The 24,411-nt window shown below is 36.2% G+C and overlaps 4 protein-coding genes across 4 annotated transcripts in view; 2 read left to right on the top strand and 2 right to left on the bottom strand.

The window, feature by feature from the left end:
- Positions 1 to 192: 192 nt before the first annotated feature.
- Positions 193 to 1,969, bottom strand: LOC145890254 (caspase-7-like). The gene is made up of 6 exons (XM_082981274.1): positions 1,888 to 1,969; positions 1,592 to 1,782; positions 1,130 to 1,250; positions 762 to 862; positions 545 to 664; positions 193 to 240 (listed from the first exon to the last, which is right to left on the bottom strand). The coding sequence occupies exons 1-6, from the start codon at positions 1,967 to 1,969 to the stop codon at positions 193 to 195; spliced, it is 663 nt and encodes a 220-aa protein (XP_082837400.1).
- Positions 1,970 to 2,747: 778 nt separating this feature from the next.
- LOC145890445 (uncharacterized) overlaps positions 2,748 to 24,411 on the top strand; it is a 74,619-nt gene continuing 52,955 nt past the window's right edge. The window contains exons 1-3 of the mRNA XM_082981521.1: positions 2,748 to 2,957; positions 3,325 to 3,426; positions 3,765 to 3,814. Coding sequence (XP_082837647.1) covers positions 2,828 to 2,957; positions 3,325 to 3,426; positions 3,765 to 3,814 — 282 coding nt within the window. The 5' untranslated portion in view covers positions 2,748 to 2,827. The remainder of the gene's footprint in view (positions 2,958 to 3,324; positions 3,427 to 3,764; positions 3,815 to 24,411) is intronic.
- LOC145888931 (uncharacterized) overlaps positions 3,872 to 24,411 on the top strand; it is a 64,696-nt gene continuing 44,156 nt past the window's right edge. The window contains exons 1-6 of the mRNA XM_082979801.1: positions 3,872 to 3,955; positions 4,147 to 4,293; positions 4,441 to 4,541; positions 4,603 to 4,794; positions 4,864 to 4,926; positions 4,990 to 5,093. Coding sequence (XP_082835927.1) covers positions 3,872 to 3,955; positions 4,147 to 4,293; positions 4,441 to 4,541; positions 4,603 to 4,794; positions 4,864 to 4,926; positions 4,990 to 5,093 — 691 coding nt within the window. The remainder of the gene's footprint in view (positions 3,956 to 4,146; positions 4,294 to 4,440; positions 4,542 to 4,602; positions 4,795 to 4,863; positions 4,927 to 4,989; positions 5,094 to 24,411) is intronic.
- On the bottom strand, positions 23,089 to 24,355 carry LOC145888938 (uncharacterized). Its single transcript, XM_082979808.1, has 3 exons — positions 24,324 to 24,355; positions 24,033 to 24,095; positions 23,089 to 23,963 (listed from the first exon to the last, which is right to left on the bottom strand). Exons 1-3 carry the CDS (start codon positions 24,334 to 24,336, stop codon positions 23,089 to 23,091), a joined length of 951 nt encoding a protein of 316 aa, XP_082835934.1. The 5' UTR covers positions 24,337 to 24,355.

Here is a 24,411-nt window from a genome sequence, read left to right as displayed (position 1 = left end):
TTTATTTTTTGCAGGAGTTCACGCAGGGCAGAAAAAAATTTCCACCACACACAAAAACTCATGTTTGATTTTTACAGTGATCATGGTTTTGCAAATAAATATTTGCACATGTACACACTACATTTTATGTGTACATTTAGTATATATAACATATATACATTTAGTATATATAACACATATATTAAAAATAATTCATCCTTCCTGGAAAGGAGTTGCTCCTCCAACACTCATGTGAGCATTCTGTAAAAGTTTGTGTTTAAAAAAGTTTCAAATGTTTCTTGGCAAATTCAATTTACAAGACAAAAATCTCCGGTTGTAGGAAAGAGTTAATATTGTGAAACACTTTACAACAATAATATTTTGTAGGCCATTTGTTTTTGGGACGCAATGAGTATACGAGGCTACCAAAAAAGTATAAAATAGTATACAGCGCAAAAGCACAATATTCATAAAAAATATTTTCGAATTTTTATTCTAGTGTTTGTATCTTCAAGACCAGTAATGATAAGTCGGCATGGGCCTATTGAAGATCAATATTATATACCTGTATTTGGTCATGCTTAGATTTCGAGCCAATGAAAACCGGTTTTGTGAGGTGTGTTGTTACAAGTGGGACTTCCGCAACTCCCAGGTTGGACATTGTAAAGTTGACGCGCTGCATGACCTGCAAAAGCATGTTGTAAGTGTTTGCAAGTAAAGGACACACTATGAGGAAATAAAGTTGAACGCAATTGGAAGGAAATTTCAATCTCATTTCTTACTTGCATAATATCGTTTTTGTCGCCATATTCCTCCAAGTTTTCACACAATGCGCTCACAAATGTCGATCCACAAAAATCAACGCCGTATTTCAGATTGTAACCTACATTAAACGGTATTTTGTAGCCATTTAGGTGGTAGAACATATCGCATTCGAAGAAGCTGTTACACATTATTATCATATATCTTTATCACCTCTAACGGTTACGTGTGATTTCTATGATAGTTCTTTGGTGTAATCAAGCCAGAGAATATATGCAGGGCAGTAAAGAGAAGGACTTGTTGTGCTTAAAGGGCTTACTTTTTATCGCTTAATAAAGGCCTTACTAGTTTAAAACTGATCCTACACAAGCCCTAAGAAACTACTTACTTGAGCGGGAGTGAACAACCAAAACATTTGTAAGTATTGGTGAAACTTCTGGATATTTTGTGATGCTGCTTGTGTCATCAAACAAACCAATTCCACTGTCTTCCTCTGAACTATTTGGTTCCTACGACGAATGGAAAACGTATTGTAGAAACATATTAAGTAAAAGAAATACTGCGGTCTTAAAACCAATTTGAATATTTTAAATTACTTTAAATAAGTGACTTGTTAGTTATAAGTAACACAAGTAACGTAGAATTCACAAATAAGTTCCATAACATTGCTATAAGTGCGGAAGCACATTTTCTTGGCCAATGGCTATTGTGATATCGTTGTGTTTGCATCTTTACTATGAGGACAACGAATATTCACATTGTCCCTGCGTATTTTTGCCAATTATGTGTTTCTAATTACGCTATAGTGTTAGTGTATGCTGGCTTCTGTTATAAAAAGCAAGGGTTTAACCTGGACAAAAAACAGTTTTGTTGCATCTTTTAGTTTAGGGCATTGCTCGGAAGTAAATTTCGTCAGCAGGTTTCCGAGTATCGTTGATCGATTAGCGTCTCCATCGTCGCCGTCTTCACCGTATTCGTATTTCAATGTGAGCAACGCGCAGACAAAAATGCTGGTATTATCGTGGTTGGTATTGGAGAGGTCTGTACATTTAAACAAACAAATTATGCATGCAATATATAAAACATAACTTTTTATAAAAACAAAAATTCTTGTATGCAGGGATTTTACAATCACGTGACACTTACATGAATCAACGACTTGAGACATATCTGCAGCAGATGTGAAGTTGTACTCATGGCAAGAAAATCTCAGGTTTTCAGCGGTCATCTTTAAATTGTCTCGGTCATATTGGTAGCGTTTGGCGTAGTCCTGTGTACGCAAAATTCCTTAGTTGAATTCACAGACGAAAAATTGAAACGGTAACATATTCTAAAATATAGTCAGATACCTGACTAGTTTTGACAGTTTATCACAAAACCCAGAGTTTATCACTATATCCAAGTGATGGTAACGAGCCACAAAGCCACAATGAAGATGTGAAAAAGATGGCTTTAAACTTGTTTGAGAACACCGCTCAAACTATTCAGACTCAGTCATAGTTAAAGTCAAGGAGAAACGTATGCTGTAAATCACGCTGTCCATTTGTAGTTATTGAACTTTTGTGTATAATAACAATACCACAATCAACGAGGGTTAAGTAATGTCACATTTAATCAACTAAAAATATTAGTTGAAGATTAATTTACGGAGTGCAGAAAATTTTAAAACGAAGATTTAAACAGAGGTCTTATGCATTGCTTTCCCAGCCAACTTCAAATTGATGTTTTTTATTTGAAATTTTGCGTGATTGAAGAATATGATGAAACAAAATGTGTACAAAATTGCCTAAAACATTTTAATTGTGCTTATGCCTTTTACTTTACGAGCAAGAAAATTATTTTTTTAATCAGGCCAAGAACATTACTCCAAACTTGTTTGTTTTCGCTTCAACTTTTGTGAAAACTCTTGATCAAATTTTTGCTACCCCTTCGCTTTATGTGCTTTTGTCCTTTTTGTGTTTTGCTGTTTTGACGTCACACATACCCTTATTTTGTATTTCAGACCGACATCATTCCATGTAGTTTCGTGAATACTAATATGTTTTGCTTCAATTAAACTTTTGGAGTGTAATGTAGTTTTAGCAAGATGGTAAATGTTTTTACGACGTTTGCAACACCCGAGCAGCAAAATATGCTCATGAAGGCTCAAATGAACCTCAGCAATGCTGAAACGGAATGGGAAAAGGCTCATCAACGCGCCAATACAGTGGCAAAAGGTTTGTTAGCAGACAATATCACAACTTGTTTTTGAACTATGTAAATTTTTTTAGCTTTTAAAGAAAATCATCAAATAGTAACAAAAAATAGCAATAGCACCAGCAAACCTTATTTGCAATAACCGATCGGTATAAAGAATAATTGCACTTTTTGGTAAAGGATTGTATTTATTACCTGCTATTTATACAGCATAAACACAAATTTACTTTGTTACGCGAAACAATTATTTATATTTTAATCGCTTCTTGATGCTTTCGTATAAACTTTTTTTGTCACTAAATGATCAAAGCATAAAATTTCCTTTGTTAAATTCACCGCACAAACTTTTGTGTTTAAGCAACGTTACTGAAATTTATCTTATTCTAGAAATTCTGCAATCTCTAGAAGCTTCTGGTGCTTCTAAAAAACGATCTCAGCGGCGAAATAGAAAACTTACAACATCATCGAAATTAATAAAACGCGTCAAAGGTTTGTAATTTAATGTCAAATTCATTCCATGATATGTGTTGGTGTATTTGAAAGTTACTGTTAAACTTTAAGTCTCTACTCTTCTTTGGGAAAAAAAACATACAGTATGGCGTAACCTAAAATACAATATGTAAGATTATGATAAGACGTGACCCAATAAACCAATCGCGATCTCCTCCAATTCTGCTGAAATATTTTTTATGCACCTTGAACGACAAACCCCACCTTACCGGGAAAAAAATAATCATTTTTCCAGAAATATACACAATAGTACTTTTTGTTTGGTCATGGAAGATATTTTAAAGACTATTTTTTACAATAAGTGCTTATTCTTTTAGGCGATGATAAACAAATGAAACATACCAGCTCTGACCTGCGAACGAGTTCTGTAAGTTTTAGCATACCGCATGGAACTAAACAACATCGCACTTTAGATCCATGCGGTATGCTGTCTGAAAATATCATGAAAATTGGTGATAAAAGCATTTATACCAGATTTACGGCAAAATCAATTTTGCGTCAATTTACGGTGGGTGGGCGGCTTACCCCCCCCCCCGCTGAGAGTTGGACATTGCGAAGTAAATATACCCAGAGGTTCTTGTTCGGAAGATGTGAAAATTGAAATTACCTCATACATCGGTGAAACGGGCAGCATGGTAATGCATTTTATTAATAACTTGTTTTGTCAATAAATTTAGAACGTGTTTTGCTCATTTTTAGAAGTCTCGTGGGCCCAGTGAAGATGATGTCTGTCGACTTACACCCATCTTAAATTGCGAGCCAGCAGGAATTACTTTTGCCTCTCCAGTTGAAATAACGCTTCCTACATGTTTTCGAAACATGGATGGTCTTCCGTTCGAAGTTATGGTATATGTGTTCCGACCTGAAATATTGAAAAACCAGTTTTAGTATCCTGACTATATTTTGATACTGGCATCAGGACATATCTATTCACCCTAAAAGAAGCACAGTATGATTCTTTATTTCCTTATTTTGAGTTTATTTCACTTTTAGGTTCGCCAAAAACCTCTAAATGGAGAATGGCAGTTTGTAAAAACATTAACAATGGATAAAAATACTAAATCTTTCACCTTTACAACAACTCATTTCATAGGGTAAGGATTTTACAATTGCTTATCTTCGCCTGTCTCTACATTTATTTCATTATTGTTAAAGGTTCGACGTTGTGACAAAATTTAAAAAGTATTTTGGGTTGACTAAGGAAAAGGTAATCAGAGTTGCTGTTCCTACTTACGAAGAGGAAACTGTCCAGGATATAATTGCACATGTTTACATTTGTGATAATGACGAATCGGCAAAAAAGGTTGTGGATATGAACGTTGTGTTTGACACAGTGTTTAATATGAGGTCAGGAGCAAACTCCATATTTCGTTCATTCAATATCGATAACGAACAAAATCAAATAAGTTTTTTTAGGTCAAGCAACCAAGTCCTTCGATTCAAGATTACTGGAAGCGGAGTAAATGCTGATCCATGCGAGTACTTATTTTATGAAACTTGGCACCGGTCAAGGGATTTGACACAGTTTTGTTTGACAAGCAGCAACTGGAAGGAAAGCAAAAAAAAACTTCAACTTTTTTTACAATCCGTCAACGTTTGCCAGTCAAACATTGATAAGCACTTCTTTATTGAGAAGCGGAACCTCAGTGAGTCACATAGCATTCGAGGGTGGGCTCAATATGTTGTATTCTCATTTAACAGATCGTTTGTGTTTAGTGCCGTGTTTTGTGCCGTCCCCTCCCAATATTACGAATGTGACAGCCGAAAATGCGATTGTCAGTACCCAGTTGGATCTCCACCAATATTCGGAAGAGTGAACATATAATAAAGTGGAATGTTAGTTTGCAAAATACAAACTTTCAATTATAATTGTGGAAAGAGTAATCAGCAGGCAGCGATCGATAGCTAGCACAATTAGCGACGTGAAAAAAAAATCAGAAGACGCTGGGGTTTGTACGAAGATTTATCGGCGAATGTATTCATGTAGATAATAGACTTACAAGTGCGGCGGTCGGGGTAAGGTTAATTATAGTTCAATTTTCCACATTCAGTCAAAGTTTGATTTATTCGATGGAAGGATAATATTAAATTGTTTGTTGAAAAAAGGCTAGATGCGACCGTGTTTGTGCGAAATTTAAGGGATTTAAGTTTAATCTCATCTTGAAATAAGCTATGGTTAATATGTGAATTAGAAAAGGAGTCTCTTTTTTGAAGGACAAAGATTGATTTTGTTCGATAGTAGGTTTGTGTAAGAGTATTTGTTGCTACGGATTTCGTTCTCAAATGTTACTTAACGTTTTGCAGCCGAAATGCGTTTGAGGGGTGTGTAGCACATGTCACATAGGGCGTATTAGTTCCACTAAAGATGCCACGGGGAAACGAGTTGTCTACAAACTGTCCTCTGGAGAGTGTTTTATTTTTTAGTCAATGGCAGCGTCAAGCATTGGTGAGAATGTGATGATATAATTTTGACACAACAACTTGTTTGCGATTAGATGAAGAAAATGTACAACAGCGGTTGAATTATTTCGTCTAATGTCCACTTGACAAAAGTAATTACGAAACAAAGACTCCAAGAAATATTGCAGACAGTGAAACAAAATTTTAACAAAAGAATGAGAATAGAAATTGGGTGCCATTGCTCCCAAGTAGGGTAAACTAAGGTAAGATTGTCCCGTCAGGTGAGATAAAACATTTTGTGGATCTATTGAATAAATACCGCCACCTTGAACGTAAATTTCCGCCATATTGTTTTCGTTGTTTCAACCTCACTCGAAAGCATTTAAAATTTTTATAAAATTTTAGGTAACTGCATAAAACTCTAAGAAGATTATTTCAAGAAAGGTTTGCTGCCTAACTGGATCAGCCACCGTTTCGTGACAAGTCGGAGCAAGATTTGAAAAATCTCCCGGCGAAGTTTGAACTCACGACCCTGGGTTAACCAGGCCCTAGAGGAGCTCATTGGTTTGTCGGAGTATATTGTGGCCAAGGTACACTGGTGCGCAAGCGCACAACTTGCCAGGTAACCTTAGGGGATCTCTACCACCATAATCAGATAACGCAGTAATATTTCATGCAATGGCATGATTGACACGCCCCACTGCGCAAGTCTTTGTTTGGCAATCACAGCTATCGTATCGCGATCGTTAGGTTTGCAGGCTTGAAGGGTTACGACAGAGAAACACATGCTGTTCACGTCAGATGGCCCCCTTGTTTGCTAGATTACTAGACAGTAGTTGACAGATAAGTGAATGATAACAAACTTAAATAAAACTTAATTTATTGCTATTCTATGGTAAATGATCAATTTATCACTATGTTTGAAATGAGATAATATTTTCCAAATGCAAGCAATTGATTGAACTTTTTCCACTTAAAGTAGATAAAACCTACAGCTTTGTTTATGGTTAAAAACTGCATCAGTCTTGTTGTCGGTTTTTATAGTTGTCTGCAAACATCCTCCGCATTTCCGTCATCGGTCATCGAGTTTTTAAGAAAATACGCAACACTTTACAGGGTAACAATAGTTGCTGCCTCAAACGGAAACTGTTATATTTTGGGTTTCATGCAAACATTGCATCCTACAACTATTGGTTGGGCTTTCACTGGCAACAATTTGGAGCACAACATATCTTTGTTCATATCATTTATGTCGAGCTAATACGACTGCAGGCAGCCAAGTTGTACATTTTCACTCTGCAATCCGAATCACTTAAACCAATTGTAACATTTGTAATAGATCTTGAAAAGTTAAGCTAGTTAATCATGTGCAAGTTGAATTTTTATATTGCCTGGTTGTTATTGGGTGCACAAGTACTGCGAATTGAGGCAGGTATGTAAAGTGACCAGAAAACACTACGGTTGCATTAACAGTCCAACTACCATGGACGTTCAATGAAACTAAGTTTTTTAGGAGGTATTTGCGGAATCACTTACTTTCCTTTGATGACATCACGAATGATTCTGACGTCACCAAACTATCCTGGGGTGCATCCTCCCAATATCACGTGTGAGTACAACATTACTGCTCCCGAAGGAGAACGGATTGCTGTTGTCATTAAAAGACTTATAGTGGAACCTGGAATCGGCTACTTGAAGGCAAGTAGTGCATAAAGTGAAAATCAATGTCTGTAGCTCGATTAAGTACATAAAGGATTATTTATATTTAAATTCAAGCTTTAGAGAACAAACACAATTTTGCGTGTTTTTGATACTTTGTACATTGTATTGATTTCTGTAGCTTACGAAGCCTTTCCACAAATTTTCAGATTCGAGACATCTCTACAGGAAGAGACATCGATACATTTAATACAAGTCTCCAACTGAAAGTGATAGGGACAACCTCAAATCAATTAAGTATTACATACCACAGCGGCGAAGCATTGCCACGCGGTGGATTCAAACTAATTCTGAAAACACGTATGAAAAATAAAATATTTTATACAGATAAGTTTTTGTAGAGTTTTGTAACAATATGAGAAAAAGTATACGATGACGAAAACAGTTAAATTAATTGAAATATAATTTTGCCGATATTGCCGTTTTAAGATTTTCTTGAAAACAAAAGGTTCTTTGCCGTTTTTGTCGTTATAAACTTTTTTTTTTGGTTTTTTGATTGGCGATTTGTTTTATGGAAAACTTGCAACCTTAAGGGAAACATACGCTGCTCTAACTTCCCGCTGCTCTAATCTCCCGCTGCTTTCGTATTTGTTGCGGAAACTCTTTTGTCTGTCGTCGCATGCAAACATTCTAACCCGATAACGACAGTAGTGCATTTATTTGAAAAAGATTGTTGGTGTTAACGCAGGAATATTTCATGCAATGACATGCGTTAACTCAAACCATAATTATTACTGCGTTGTCTGATTATGGAGGTAGAGATCCCCTACGTATATGTGAAGGTTGCATGACAAGTTGTTCGTTTGCGCACCAGTGTAACTTGGCCACAATATACCCCGTGAAACCACTGAGCTCCTGGAGCTCAGTTGGTGAGCGTTGGGCGTGGTTAGCCTGGGATGGATTTCTCAAATCTCTCTCCGATTTGTCAGGAAAAATTGGCTAATCCAGCTAGGCTGCAATGCCTGGGCTGTTAACCTAATGATTGTTTGTGTTATTTATGCTAATTTTCAAACCTCAGCAAAATAATTATGTTTGAACTTCCCAAACTGAATTTGCGATGAACAAATTGTATAATCAGAATTTGCCTTTTCCCTGGAAAAACTGTTTAATCATGTACAAGATGAAATGATTGGTTTTGTGGTTGTTGTTGGGTGACAAACGAAACTGCGATACATAGGTAGTTCAACTACCATAGACGTTCATGATAATTGTTTTTCATTCGCTTGCCAAAAATAGAATTGTGTGTATGGTTGTTGTGACATTTTATATTTTAATTAATCAGAGCAAGCGGTCACGGACAAAGACAGGCTTAGTAATGGGATAAAACACGGCAAAGGGTTTGCATTTCTTTGTATTGGAAAATTTGACGTTTGTGTTTTGGTTTTTGTAAAGTTTGTTCACATCCAACGTGAATGCAGAACATTTGTCATCTATTTTTCTTTTTAACAAAACATTGTCACTATTTCAAGCAGTAGAAACCAGGAAATGGAAGAAAATAAATTTTCAGATAAATGCGTCATTTGCTAATACAATAAAGCATATAACTTCCAAAGTATGTCAACAATTTTATTTTCAAGTAAGTTTTTATTGAGCAGATATTTGCGGGCAAACAGACCGTGATATCACGGGATCCCGAAATATTCTGACGTTACCATTCCGTCCTGGAGTGCTTCCTCCCGATATCACGTGTGTATACAACCTTGCTGCTTCCGAAGGAGAATGGATTACTGTTGTCATTGAAAAACTAACAGCGGAACCTGGAATCGGCTACTTGAAGGCAAGTAGTTCATGTAGTAAAATATTATCAATGTCTGTAGCTCGACTGAGCACAGGAAGGTTTTTTGTATTTTAAATCCAAACACAATTTTGCGTGTTGGAGTTTACGAAGCCTTTTCACAAATTTTCAGATTCGAGACAATTCTACAGGAAGAGATATCGTGACATTTAATACAAGTCTCGAATGGAAAGGAATTAGGACAACCACTAATCAATTAATTATTACATACCACAGCGACGAAACAATACTACGTGGTGGATTCCGGTTGAACCTACAAACACGTATGAAAAACAAAAAAAATTATAACTTTTTATAACGAGTGTTGTAACAATATGTGAGAAGGAAACAATACGGAAACTTTTTTGTCGTTTTGTAAAAACTACTTTCTACTTTTTTGCTTAGCAATTTGTTTTGTGGAAAACTTGCAACACTATAGAGAAAACATACGCTGCTCTAACCTCACGCTGCTTTCGACTTTGTTGCGGAAACTCTTTTGTCTGTCGTCGCATGCAAACTTTTTTACCCGATAACGACAGTTTGTTTGTGTTATTTATGTTAATCTATAAACATCTGGAAAATATTTATATTTGAACTTCTCAAACTGAATTTGCCATTCCACAGGAAAAACTGTTTAACATGTGTAAGACGAATGTGTGCTTGTTGTTTGGGTGCACATGTACGACTGGGTAAGGAACGCAAGAAAAGTAACTTGAATAACGAAATGCGATTTCATAACTACCTTAGACGTCCATGAAATTTCGCTGTGTGTATAGTTGGTTGATATTGGTATAGTATTTTCATTCCTCAGGCAAAGCGGTCACGGACAAAGACAGACTTGCTAGTGGGAAAAACCACAGTAAAGGTATGCATTTCCTTGAGTTGGTAAATTTGACGTTTGTGTTTGTGCTTTTGGTTAAGCCTTGTTCACATTTAAAAGTAAATGGAGAAGATTGCCCATTTATTTTCCCAACACAAAAAAAGTGTCCACAAATTAAGCAGATTTTCAGATAAATACGTGATTTGCTGATACAGAAAAAAAAAATTAAATGATGTTTGCGTTGATTTTGATATTGGAGTTATTAAAGTATTCAAACTTCGTTTATTTTGAAGATGTTTGCGGCAAACTGGATTTATATGCTGATGGAAGTTACAGCGAGCTCACATCGCCAAACTTTCCCTTTTCTTACTTTCCTAATTGTAACTGTACCTGGCATATTACTGACCCTGACAACAGGCAAATTATAATTATGACATCAGTTCTTGAAATCGACAAAAAAAACGACAAATTGGACGTAAGTTAAAATGATAGTGTTTTTTTGTGGGAATCGAACACATTTTTTGCTTGCCTTAATTATTATATTTCATGTTACAGTTTGTGGACTCCGGAGTGTCTCATCACGGTGACTCATTTTATAGGAGTAGCGGAAATCAGCTGATTGTTCGCTTTTCAAGCGATGATTCAGATGAACGCAAAGGATTTCGACTACTTTACTCTGCAGCTGGTAACATGTACATTTAGACATCCGGGTTATAATTACCGGTTTCTGATTGTTCTTTTTGTTTTTTCAAAAAATGTGACTGACTGTGCAAGTTATACCTACAAAAAAGTTTTGTTGCTACATATTTATCTAATTTTCAAATTCCTATACCGGAGATGATGCAATTCTGTGCAAACAATATGTAACAATGCAATAACGTAAAAAATACAAAGTTCATACTTTCTCACTGCTGTAATTTAGATAAGTGCGGAGAAGATTCTCGAAATGCGAGTCTTGGTGTCCTGGGGTCTTTGGCCGTGCCTCGCATTGGACGCAGGGACACAACATGTGTGTGGTCGATTCAGGCTCTAAGTGGCCAAATGATTCTGATCGAATGCGTTGGTTCCACGTTTAAAAACGATTTCAAACACTTGGAGGCAAGTTGTTGATAACATCAGACAGATTATGTTGATGTTGATGCAAAATGGGCAATTTTTTCAATAAAGCTTAAGTTTGTCTGTGGGCGAGCAAACTACTTCGATAAGTGGCCTAATTAGTATTTAAGGTTTGTTTTTTCACTATTTCTGCGATTTTTACACCAAAATATATATTTACATTTGCAGTATTTTCGAAAGGATGGACTTGTACTGAGGAAGGAATACCAAGTCTCAAATCCATACATTAGTACTTCACACGAAGTGGTCATACGTTTGACACAAAACTACTACAGCACAGACGAAGACGTATTTAATATCACGTACACCGCCATTGGTAGTACTTGTTTTTTGTTTGCGCCCGTATGGAAAGGAACTAATTGCTATTTATAGTGAGCTCCATTGTTTCAACCTAATAGGACCCACCAGTGCCACTATTGTTTTACTTGTAACGATCTTGTCAGCTAAAAAGACGACAAGACTTCCTCTCTGTGGTGACTATAGCCACCATTAACCATTGGGCACTAAACTAAGTGTAACCGGCTAAAAAACCTACCAACATGGAACACTGTGGCCAGGCAAAAGCTAAAACGAACTAATTGTTATATTTACCAGTTTTACAATTTACAATCCCTAATCCCTTTAACTTCAATATTCTTTGTTGAAAGACTCAGGGATAACCTTGGTACTTGGTGATCCAGTTTATATTGCACTGTGCCACATTTTTATTTGTGGTGACAACATTTGTATGTGTTCATACCGACATTTTAAATATCACTTATCAAAACGATAAAGCGACAGTGCATAGCGTTTTCCTGTTGCAATTCAGGATGAGTGACCAATTCAATGTTTTCTAGATAGGTCACAAAGTTTTGTGTTGGGACTGTTTGAAATTATTTTTTCTTTCTAGATGGAAAAAAAACGGACAAAGAAAAGTTCGGTATTATAGGAAAAACGATGGTAAGGGTTCGTCTTTCCTTGAAAAAAAATTAGTCCGCGAGCCTATTTCCTTTTGACGAAAAGTATTACACTAACTAAATGACAAATAAATGACACTAATTGTTCAAGGTGGTTAAATGTTCGCAACGTTAAAAAAATAACTTTGCACCTTACAAAATGTTGATTGTCATTGAGTTTGTTATACAGAAAGCTGCGGTCGTACAACCTACTGGGTGGAATTCAACAATGTCACTTTCACTTCACCCAATTATCCTGGAAAGCATCCCAATATCACGTGTGTATACAACATCACTGCTCCCAAAGAGGCGTGGATTGCTATTTCGATTCAAGATCTCTCAATTATGAAAGGAAAAGGCTTCTTGAAGGCAAGTAGTACATAACCAACGGCCATATGAATTGCATGCACTTGAATTGGACTAAATGCTGTGTTAGTGTGTTGGATGGATATATCCATTACTTAATTATTGGCTTTGTGAAGCACGAATAAACAGCTGAAGGAAATACGCAGATTGTAGAAAGTTCTACGGGAAGAGATGTAGGTTTGTTCGATGGAATTGTCGAGTTGGAAATTATATGGACATCTACAAACCGATTAAGTATCATTTACCACAGTGCCGAAGAAATATCAAATGATGGATTCGTTTTAACCTTGTCTACAGGTATGATAAACGAAATACTTGACTCAAATCATTCGATATTTCGTAAATTTTGCTGAACGTTTTAGTGTGTAATTAATGTAAAGGGAATGTAATGAATGTAAGACCAGTTTTGGTTTGCCGTGAATTACTAATTGTGTTCATTCAGTTGACAAAGACAAGTTTTTGGACATACAAAAACATGGAAGCAAGAGAAGCCAAGGATACGGTTTGTGTTTTTTTAAATACATTGCAAATATTTGCAGACTGTCTTTTTGGACTTCACTTATCTAAAACCTCACGAACGAGTTAATGCGTTTCTTTTAAGAATAAAACTGAATTTTGGGCTAAACCAGGCACATTTGAAACGTGCTAATCTGTCCCAAAAAAGTCAAGTATTTTGACACATCTAGCGCGTAACAATCACAGTATGTAAACCACCTATATTATCAAGGGGTTTGCGGTGAAAGGGATCTTGACGCTTTGCACGATGATGACCAAATTCTTACTTCACCAAATTTTCCCAAAACCTACCCTCCCGATTGTGACTGCACCTGGAAAATTACAGCTCCTGTTGGAATGATGGTAGTGATCATGGTGCATACTTGGGATATCGACTATCTAGATGACCTCTTAGAAGTAAGTCAAACTTGATACTTGCGTCAATTATATATCATTCTGGATATCATGGTTACAGATTTCCGATCCGACCAATAGAGTATATGATGAAGCAGCCCTATACAGAAGTACTCAACGACTACTCTCTGTTCATTTTACCAGCTATTCGACAGAAGAAGCAAAAGGATTCAAATTGATCTATGCTGCAGCTGGTAATATCCTTGAACGATAATTGTTCCTCAAGCTTATTTCAAGAAAAAGTAGAACTTTAATAACCTTTACAAATAAGTTAATGTCAATCCATTTGAAATACCGCGGTAAATACGACATTTGTGGTTACAATCGCTTTGATAAATTTTTCAAATATTCGATTTTTAAAATGCAACATTGGTCTTTGTCGTTCACTGATAAATTAATAATTGAATAGGAAATGTTGGATGTGTGTGGTTGTAATAAGACAAGATTCTCTTTTATTCTATTTTTGGAAACGTGTTGCGGTGACGAATACAAAATACATATTAACATTAGCAGAAACCGAAAAACAAACTCATTCAAACGACTAATATTTTAGACCAATGCGGCAAAAGGACTTTTTCTGCTAGACCTGGGATCCTGGGGTTCTTAGCTTTGTCCCATCCACGTGGCCATCACGATTCTTCAATATCTTGTGTGTGGTCTATCAATGCTCCCATTGGCCAAAGGGTTCTGATTGAATGCCCGAAATCTACGCTGGAAATTTATGGCGATTTTTTGAAGGCAAGTTGTCAATGTCAGTAAATGTTACTCAGAGGCAAATCGTTACCCGACTTCTATGCAAAATCATATTATTTACATCTGATCTCGGAAAATTGTTGGTTTAAATCTGTGGTACCACATTATTTATTCCTTGATTTTTTAGCTTCATACCTAAATAGAATACTTATATTTGCAGTATTTTGAAACCGAGGATCGAATACTTAAGGAAATTTGCCCAATCTCTACTGCATTCCTTACCAACTCAAACCAACTGATCGTTCGTTTGTTGCCCATCAGTTTACAGACGATTAGAGGAAAGAGATTTGATCTTACTTTCACCGCCGTTGGTAGGTTTGGATTTACATTTAAGAATGACAATCAATCTACATCTAAATTTCATCCCTACTGCTGACTGCAAAGAACCGGCTATGACATTTACTGTTGTCAATCTAAATCATGCTGGTAACCTAAACCACAATTTAGCTGCCACTCATACGTTGCAGATAACGCCAAAAGTTATCTTGCCTTACCTGCTGTTGCCCTGCTTTCATAGAAGAAAAGAATGCGATCCTCCAACATGTTGTCGAAATTTACTCGCACCAAATATATTAACATCACTCTATTATACCGGATAAAACACTAGTGTCTGTAGGGTAATGAAACAAGGGTCAAGATTTCTAATTTTTAGTTCTGACATCAAATTGTGTTTATGTGGAAGTTGACTTTGCCCCACAGATAGGACCGGCTCCGTTGTTTGGTTCCCTAAAAGCAACTTAAATACAAAACCCTAAAAGTATTTTAATAGTATTTATGTTTTCTTTATCTTCAGCTGGAAAAGATGACCAGTCACCAAAGAATTTTGATATAAATTTTTTATTCTCTCCATTTTCAAAAACAACTTTCGAACAAGTAGACAATGAAACACAGGCTACCTAATAAAAATGAAAGTTTCGTCAATGTGTTCGACTTGTGCCCTATTTTTTTTGCTGACTGTAAGTGACTGTATTCTGGTGATAACCTTTGCCCAACTGCAAATATTCAGGACGAATATGGTGTATTTTTAAACATGTTCAATTGATAAATTATGTTACTAAACTGCTTGTTTATGCTTATCAAGCTGAAAACAACGTATTTCAATACCTATCCATGTAATTTGTTAAAATTATTACGACAGAAAACAATCAAGCACATATTGCATATTTTTCGATGTCCTACGATTTAACATATGCTATGCCATGCCGTTATATTGTATAACCGTTATTATTGCTTGCAAAGATAAATATATACTTGGAAAACATCTCGGATGCAATTGTTCTTTGTTACAAAGTTGTGTCACAAGTAATATGAAAAGCCCAACGAAAAAGTTTGGGTGTTACTTTTCCATCTATCAGATGTACACCTGTGTGATGGGTATTGAGACAGAACCAGATTAGTTAAAATTGCTACAACTCAAAGGCGATTAGCTAGCATGGCGAAAATAAATTTTCGTAGTCGATATATATATATTGGTTAAATACCTATGTGGTATAAATATTAATATTGAGATCAGAAAGGAGATGGAATTATTGACTCAACAGGCTTTAGAAAAAACTCATTTGAATGTCTTTGGAGACAAAAGTTTCCCCGTAAATCCGTCTTATAGCTAAGATTTTTTCTCTTTAAGTTTACAAAAAATAAAAAAAATAAAATTTTTTCAAAAAATAAAATCAAGTGTTGGCATAATTCATAGCACTAGCACTTCTGCACTCGCGAACGTTGGCTCGCTTGTTTTTACACGGCAAGTCACGTGACTTTTTAATCGTCTTTTTCTGGTGTCATGAGGGTGATCTTATATATAAGAACGTTTCAGTCAGCTAAATGTATTTGCTAGGTGATCAAACGAATCACTGTTGTGTTTTATTGTGGAGTTGTTCCAGTGCTTCTCAGGTGGTTTCGAATAAAACTGTGCTGTAGACTATGGGCGACAAATCTATTCATCACCACTTTGACATTATAGCGTAAGTACATGTATTTGCTTCAATATGTCGTGTTGCAATCCGAAACTAGAAACTAGTAGTTTTTATTTTTATTTAAATCCCTTTATGTAAGTTCAAATTGCTGTTTCGTATGCAGCGAACATGTATTGTTATCAACTGGTGGTAAGTAACAATTTTTCTTTGCTTTAAGTATTGCTAATAACATTTACGTTCTGCACGCATTTCAGACGACCCCAAAATATCTTTGACGCAAAAAACAAAAAAGGTATCGAACTAGTCAGAATGGCATTGAGTTGAGTTGTTAGAGTAATCTGGTCTTTAGACAATGCATTACATCGCTTTTTAAACCCGCTTGCAACTTTCTTTCGTACATAAAACTTCTTCAAGTTAAAAATGCCTCTAGGTCAAGTCATGATGTGCCAGCGCGCTATAACTGCGTCCAGACAAGGCGGAGACACTGACACGTTTTTAACGGGGTCGCAAGCGAGTTAATTGTTTTAGAGCGATGGTCGTGAAAGTTTTAAATAGTCGTTTAGAGTTACGTGAATGCGTGGGTAAACGCTCCAGGGTAAAAAATTTGCACAAACATAACATCGGCAAGTAATACAACGTACATTATAAAAATACATATTAAAAATACACATGTGTGTTCACTACAACGTTCAGACAACAAGTAAAAATAAAGTGTTGCAAAGTACAATTAACCGTTAGAGGTATCTAATGTGGATATTGGGGTCCACAAAACCTACGTCTTTTCTAACGTGCTGTAAATGCCAAAAAGGAACCCCTGAGCTGAATACAAATAATGAGACTTTAAGTTAATTTCATTTAAATTGAATACCACAACATAAAATTAACCGCATTGAAATGTTGTAAATATGCTTTACAAGAAAATAACTTAATTTTTAACAGGGACAAACATTAGTATTTGTATTGTTATATTTTCAGGTAGATTGGATAAACTATTTGGACAATTGGGTGAAGAAAGTAAGGCATTCCTTGAGATTAGTAAAGGCGCTTGGGTTTTAATTTTACTAGTTAATGTTGCAGGCATGCAAGAACTTTTAAAGAAACAAAAATCGGATGAAAAAGATTAACTGTTCGTTTTAATTGCACATATTTGCACATATTTTTAGATATATATATAATGGTGTTGGTTACAGGATTGTCCTCCTCTGCTGCAAAAACTGGCTCACGAAAGCGGATTGTTTAATCAAGAAATCGGCGTTCGTCAGCGTCACAAAAGGTTCACTCCTTGTGTATAAGCTGCAGACAGATGGCCACTGTTTCGACCTAAAAGGTCTCATCAGTGCAGCTGGTGTGACTATAAGACGAACTTTGCAGACCAAACGGCCAAGCAAAGACTTCCACTTTGTGGAAGTTCACTCCTTCCCAGCGAGATCTTGTTTTTTTGTCTCGTTATTGCTTAAGTTTAATGCTCACAAGGCGAACCATTCGAGCCAAAAAGGTGTTTGAAAAAATTATGTCTATGATATCTGAAATGGGGGAAACATTTGACAGCGTTTTGTCACTGGCCAAAAAAACTGTGGACGGTGGTAAAAATTTCGAGGCAATTATGTTGTGCATTTGTGCCGCAAATATGGCTGACCCTGTAAATTTAACGTCTATTAACAGTGCGAACAAAGCCCTGGGCAATATTTCTCTCCAAACAAAAAAGGCCAAACCATTTATTCGGCGCTACTGTGTTGAAGCCATACGTCCCCTTTTTGAAGATGTAATCAAAACAGGCCGCTCGCCTGAGATAGGATAACACCTTCTTCAGCATAAAAGTGCCACTTTTCACAAACCTGTAAATATCAAATTATCCGTTATTTCTCAAGTTTGTGATACAAACGCATCAGATTGTTTTTTATCGAAATCCTTAAATCACGTCCATTGCTTTATTGAACGTCTGTCATTGGTTTTCTTTTTGTACATTTCGTTCTCAATTATAACTTTGGCTGGTTTATTGAGAATTGTTGTTTACAAGACATATAATGTATATCATGTTATTTTGCTAATGTGTGTATTTACAGTTTGATAATCTACAAGATGTACACTTGTCTAGCACCCTCTACGAAATCTGTTGTGATTTTTAAATGGTTTTGTATATCGGTCACGAAATAAAAGGTTTTGGCTACTGCAAATACTCATGTACTTTCGGTTTTGTTACGGAATTATTTCGGCACCCAACGCTGCCTTCAGAAAAGGCCCGGACCCTGCAATGACGGCTCACCACAAATGCCAAAATATTTCATACTGGTTTCACTAAATGGGCGCCTGACTTGAATAAAACGTACTAATATTAAAAGCTACGATACAAAATACATGGAAGTCAAATGAACAACAATAAATCCTTCGGTACGAAATAATCGCTTGGCAACAGTGAAAACCACGGCGCGACGCCCATCTCAAGACTAACGGGACATACACGCATCATTCCTTCCACCAGCCAATCAACGATTTGCACGTAAACTTAAAGCGTTACGGGAATAAGCTGATCTGCTTCTTATTTCCACTAAAAAAATCTGACGTCTGGAATCCCATTAAAAGAAGCTTTTAATGGTGATAAACAGTCCTAATGCTTTACATGGGAATGATGTTTGAACGAATGGCCTTGAATGGCTTTACAATAGCAAGGTCGCTTTCCCAACGACCATCCGTGCAAAATAACCGATTATGCAAAGCTCTCCTCTGGCACTGGATTGATGTTAACATGGTAACGAAAGGGAGTGATGGTGGGCGTATCAGGGTCGCAAGGAAATGTTTTACCTGTAACCATAACATTCGTCTTTGACTTACATGAAACTTTATCTTTGGCACGAATTCCAAAGAGGTTTTCAGCTTGGTAATTTGTTGGGATGCGTTGGCCGATGTTGCTAATTACCTCCAACCTCTGTGGCTTCGGCGGATTCACCTATTGACCTCTAGCGACATCAAGCGACTCGAAAATAAATTGTTGTCACACGTTTGTCATTCTTATGATGCAACAGTTCTACTACATAATGCCAACTGCAAGTCACGTTTCAAACTTTCGCATGCCATAAAAGAAATTGAGCGTTCTGCAGATTCTTTTCTAAAGTATGGTTTTATAGTAGTTTTAAAAAAAATCTTTAGGCCAAAAGAATACGCTTAACGTTATATTTCCAGGCACCTAAAACTATAAACTATAAAGAAAAGAGTTATATGAAGTAAAAGTGTCATAATAAATAGGTGTGGGCTGAGGGATTTTGTAAGTTGCCTTCTCTGAACCGTGGCCAAGTAAAATGCAATGTGGAATATTTTAGGAAATATTTCCGTTGTTGTGTTTATCTAGATTACATGCCTCGGCGATAGAGCCGCGCAACAGGAACTGGCACTGAAATTGTTACATGTAGGTTTTTTAAAATCAAGAGCAAACAGTTTGCGAAAGCAACTCCATGACGTGACATATTAACATTGGAATTTTGCGTCTCACTGACTCTCAGAGTTGCTAAATCATATCTGCAACATTCCACATTAAATCTGCGAATGTCGTCGTTCGTAAACTGCACGCATGAAGCCATTCTTATGTCTCATCTCTTTTCAGCAAATATATTCGCTTAGTTCGGGTTTAAGAGAATTGATTGCCTGGTTGTTATCAGTAGATTACTGCCAGAAAAACTAAAAGCTGGTCCCAAAGTAACTTCAAAAAATTAAAACTTTATCCAACGCTTTTCCGCGCCGTCGCACAATGACCTATCTTTGTCCATAAGAAAAAGCATTTAGTTTACATATCGTACACGTCTTAAACATACATCGTAAGGCGTAACCCACTTTATTTAAATACGATTATTGGTGTAGAAACGGGCTAAATTGTTTCGTATATGAAAGCTAATTGTTTTGAAAATTTTTTTTACGCTATATGGGAACATTGAGCGGCAGAAATGGAAACCACAACAGGTTGGTCGGGCGGTTATTGAGTTAACAACGCTACCAGTGTGCAGAATACCCGCACATAAATCAGTGCACTGCTTGCCAGATTTTTTGCTTGTGGCGGTCTTAAGAAACAAGTAAGCTTCTGCGGCGCCCAGGTGCAACTATCGTCTGCATCGAATGCTGCAGTCCAATCCTAGTTATTGCGTACCTCGGATTTTTTAACTGGCCTAACTTAACTATCATAAAAAAATTTAAACCTTGCTTGTTTTAAACCTTACTATGGTTGACTGCATAAAAGTATTTGAAAACTTTAAAACGACCATGTATGAGATTACAAAGGAAACCATGCATCGCTAATCTACACTGTCGCTATAAGTTTATCTCTGATCTAGTTTGAAGCTTCACAAACTTCTTGAATAAAATTTTTTCCAACCTTTTTGTGTGACTGTCATTTAATGTTGAGGTACTCAGAACAGTAAATTAAATGCAACGATAGAAAATCTTATTGCGACCCAACTTACGTTTCAGGTGTATGTTTGTGTGAAATTAGTGAACTGTTTACGACCCAAAATATTCGTCGTGCAAACCTTAAGTTGGGAAGCCCTAGTGCTTAACGCAAGATGGTGCATCTATTTTGCCTTTCACAAATTGTTCAATGTAAGACCAACATCAATGAAGCCATCGAAATAATAAACAACACAAACATAGAAATACGTTTCTTCTACCACGCTGTAACAATTAAAAATTGTGCCAGATTATTTAAACGAGTGCCTGACTCGATAACCACTGAGGTTTTATCGGTATCCATGCTATTTTAACATTTTCATTTGTATCTAAATTACGTTGTAGCCTTTTGCGAATATCAGTAAAAATGATTTGTGTCAGTGTCGCAATTCCTGTGTAGGGTGAATTGTGAATGATAAATGTGAATAAAATGTCAATTTGCCCAGCTAATATTTCTGCCTAAACGAGAGGAATACGTGTTAGGATCAAAACAAGCATAATATACTTCACTTCTTAACCTGCTTTAGGTTTAATATGAATCAAATATTTAATAAACGTTACTAGAAAAAGATTAAATATGTATTATAGGAAATTGTTTTCGTTAAATGTACAAATATGTCGTACACGTTCACGCGCTATTGCAATGAGCGTATACAAAGGGAAACATAGTTGGCGATATTAATTTCAAACAACGTTGTATGAACAGGTGAAGGTTTCAGCTTGATTCATGGGTGTGAAAAGCTTTGAAATTTGATTTGATCGAATTTGTTTTATACTTATCGCATTAATCAACGTTGTTTGTACATATCGCATTAATCGGAAGTGCAAGGTTGACTGAATTTAAACTTGTTTAATAACTATATTCGTCAAGTTGGTAAACTAGATTACAAGTGAAACACAATCAAGTGCTTTCTGGTACTATATTAGTTATTCTGGGTTGTTGACGCTGGATCGTGCACCTGCTTGCTCAGCACCAATGTTTCATTATTAGAATTGGCATTTAAGCGCTCTAGCCAAGAGTGTCGCGCAGCTATTAGCTCACGGGCGTTGTTTCACCGTTTAGTTGCTCTCAATAGAATGTTTTCAATTAGAAATTCAGGCATGTGTTGTTAACTAACTGGGTTATTAAACATGGCATACGCATTACATGAGTTTGCATCCTGCTTTATTTACTTGACATTCCTAGGGCCCGACCTATGTGGTCGATGCAATATAGCGAAGGAGAACGAATGGGACAACAAAACAAGTCAATACTTTCTTTGACAAAACATACCATAACCATTACAAATTTTCATATATCGTGCGTGGATATTGAGGCTTGTATGCACCCTTATATTTTTGAACATGATGCGATATTTGACATGAGGGGATTTGCGACCAAGATAGCCTGGGTTCGCATCCCGGTGCAGTTAAATAATATCTGATGAAGTTGGAACCCTTGAGAAAAAAAACAAGTGGTATAATTTTCGTAAACATGAAATTATATTGATGTTCGTTGGCTTAATTTTTTAGTTGATGGGCTCTAGACTAGTTTGGAACCACACAACGATTTAAATTAAAACATCAACTAACTCAGCCGCCTGCATAAACGCTGTGTTGGATTTATATAGAAATACATATAGTGATCCAATTCATACTATGGGCTCCCCTTTGCTTATCTTATGATTATTGTGACACGGGGCCTGACGGCACTATTGGTTGGGCTTTGCTTGGCCATAGCGTTTCCACCTTTTTTTCTCCGTAAGGTTGCACCTAGTTTGGTGCCCAACGGATGACGGTGATTGTATAGTCACCACAAAGTGGAAGTCTTTGCTTGGCTGTTTGGTCAGCAAAGTCGTCTGATAGTCACACCAGCTGCACTGATGAGACCTTTTAGGTCGAAACAGTGGCCATCTGTCTGCAGCTTATACACATGATCCAAATTAGTTTATTATTCCGTTTTTTTTGGGGAAAATTGGTAGTCATGTTGACGACACCGTCATGTTCCACATTGGCATTAATTCTTCCGCTTAAAACGTTAGCATATAAACTTGCTCCAGCAAGATTTAAAGAGCTTGTAAATAAAAAATCCTCCACGCCACCTCGCGCAAAGGTTTTGCCTTGCATGCATTAAGCGCAAACATTTTCCAATCAGGTAATTTACTTGCTTTTCTGGTACATCACCTTGTCAGGTTCGCTCAAACTAGGATATTAGTGACAAGAACTTTTCGTATGATAAAATGCGTTGGTGCAAACTAGCGTGAAAAAAATGATTCTTAATTTCAAAATTGTTTAAATATGTTTATTTGAGTATGTAAGTATACAAAGTAAGCGAAAAGTAACTACAAGATTAATTGACTTATATATTCTGAAAATAAGTAAAATAACACTTTTTGCGGAGAAAATGGTAAAAAGAAAGAAAGAAAAATCTTCAAAAATCTTCAAAAATCTTCAAAAATCTTCAAAAATCTTCAAAAATCTTCAAAAATGCAAACAAACAAAGACGAAATACTTGTATCTTATGCATTTTTACACATTACAATTGCCGATATTTTCGAAACGTCCAAAAGATTTAGATATATAAAACATGTCAATGTTACCACCGAAAAGTTGAGCCCCCCTTAGCGCTTTTTCGGATTTCATGAGGTCTTTCTTTCTACAATCTTCACGTTGAAAGTCGATGGCGACTTGAATGCATTCAATTGCTTTTTTAAAATATTGTATAGCTTTCTCGTTTGAGCCCAACATTAAAAATGTCGATCCCAAATTATTGCAGAGAGTACTAAATATTTGATACTTAATGACTCTTTTTCCCAATGTTTTTTCCATGTAAGCAATAGTTTCCAAAATAATGTCGCGCCGAGTTTTACTATCAGTCTCACAAATTTCAACTGCGTGTGTTATCCAACCATATTTTACACATTTGTAATGCGGATTTATGCCTTCAATTTGTAAGAAGGAATTTTTTATTTCGTACATTTTTGGCAAAATGTTACGGCGGACAAATATGTTTAAACTGTCGTTTTTTTCCACCATCGTTGCAATTGTGCCTTGTAACCCACTTAAATACAACTCAATTACTTCAATTGATGCCACGGCGTCATCAACATTGTAAAACATCTCATAAAACATTTCGTACACAATAAAAGCTGCGAAATATCGAGCTTGTTTTCTTAGTTTATTACCGAGCCACAAAACTGTTTCCGCGGAGGGGCGAAGACCTTGCATTACTATTTTCAGCTCCTGCTTGGGTTTCTCGTAATTTTTTTCTGTCGCCATGAGGCACTCACTGTTTTTGAGCAAAAGGGGGACGTCCCTCAGTTCTTCACCTAACCGGTTTCTTTGTTCAAGGACTCCAAACGCTTCCTCGAATTGACCGTTTTCAAAAAGTTTTGATGTTTCGTCTAAACACAAAACGTTTAACATGCAATATAAAATACCTTTTTAGTACAAGCCTAAAATGTTTCAACAACCTTTCCACAAAAAAATCTCTTTGATGTCATATTTTGATGCTGTTTCAGTAAAATCTTCCTCTACTGCAATGCAAAGATAAAAACAATATAATTAGATTACTACTGGTAAGTGTTACTACATATTGTGCATAAAGTAACACGACTTTACGTGACACAATTAAGTTTTGTTCGTTTCTATGATCATTACTTCCACTTTCATCTATTGTTTGAAGTGAAACATACGTAAAAACATATTGTTTCCTGTAGTGTTTACATTATCTGCATTTAATGTGTATACTATATATGACCTACCCATATTATCCATTGCAGAGTTGCCACCGCACACCAGGCCAGAATAAAATTATACCTTGTCGGACTACGTCGATTTAAAGCAACTGGA

The sequence above is a fragment of the Ascidia mentula genome, chromosome 2, assembly GCF_947561715.1.
Source record: "Ascidia mentula chromosome 2, kaAscMent1.1, whole genome shotgun sequence".
Taxonomy (NCBI): Eukaryota; Metazoa; Chordata; class Ascidiacea; order Phlebobranchia; family Ascidiidae; genus Ascidia; species Ascidia mentula.
This window is presented reverse-complemented; position numbering and strand designations above follow the sequence as displayed.

Excerpts from the sequence above, each read along its gene's own strand:
- LOC145890254 (XM_082981274.1), bottom strand. The coding sequence starts at position 1,969 with ATGACCGCTGAAAACCTGAGATTTTCTTGCCATGAGTACAACTTCACA. Across the intron at positions 1,783-1,887 it reads GTCTCAAGTCGTTGATTCAT|ACCTCTCCAATACCAACCAC; the intron begins GTAAGTGTCACG and ends TTAAATGTACAG. Across the intron at positions 1,251-1,591 it reads CAAAACTGTTTTTTGTCCAG|GAACCAAATAGTTCAGAGGA; the intron begins GTTAAACCCTTG and ends CATTCGTCGTAG.
- LOC145888938 (XM_082979808.1), bottom strand. Across the intron at positions 23,964-24,032 it reads AGAGATTTTTTTGTGGAAAG|ACGAAACATCAAAACTTTTT; the intron begins GTTGTTGAAACA and ends TTTTGTGTTTAG.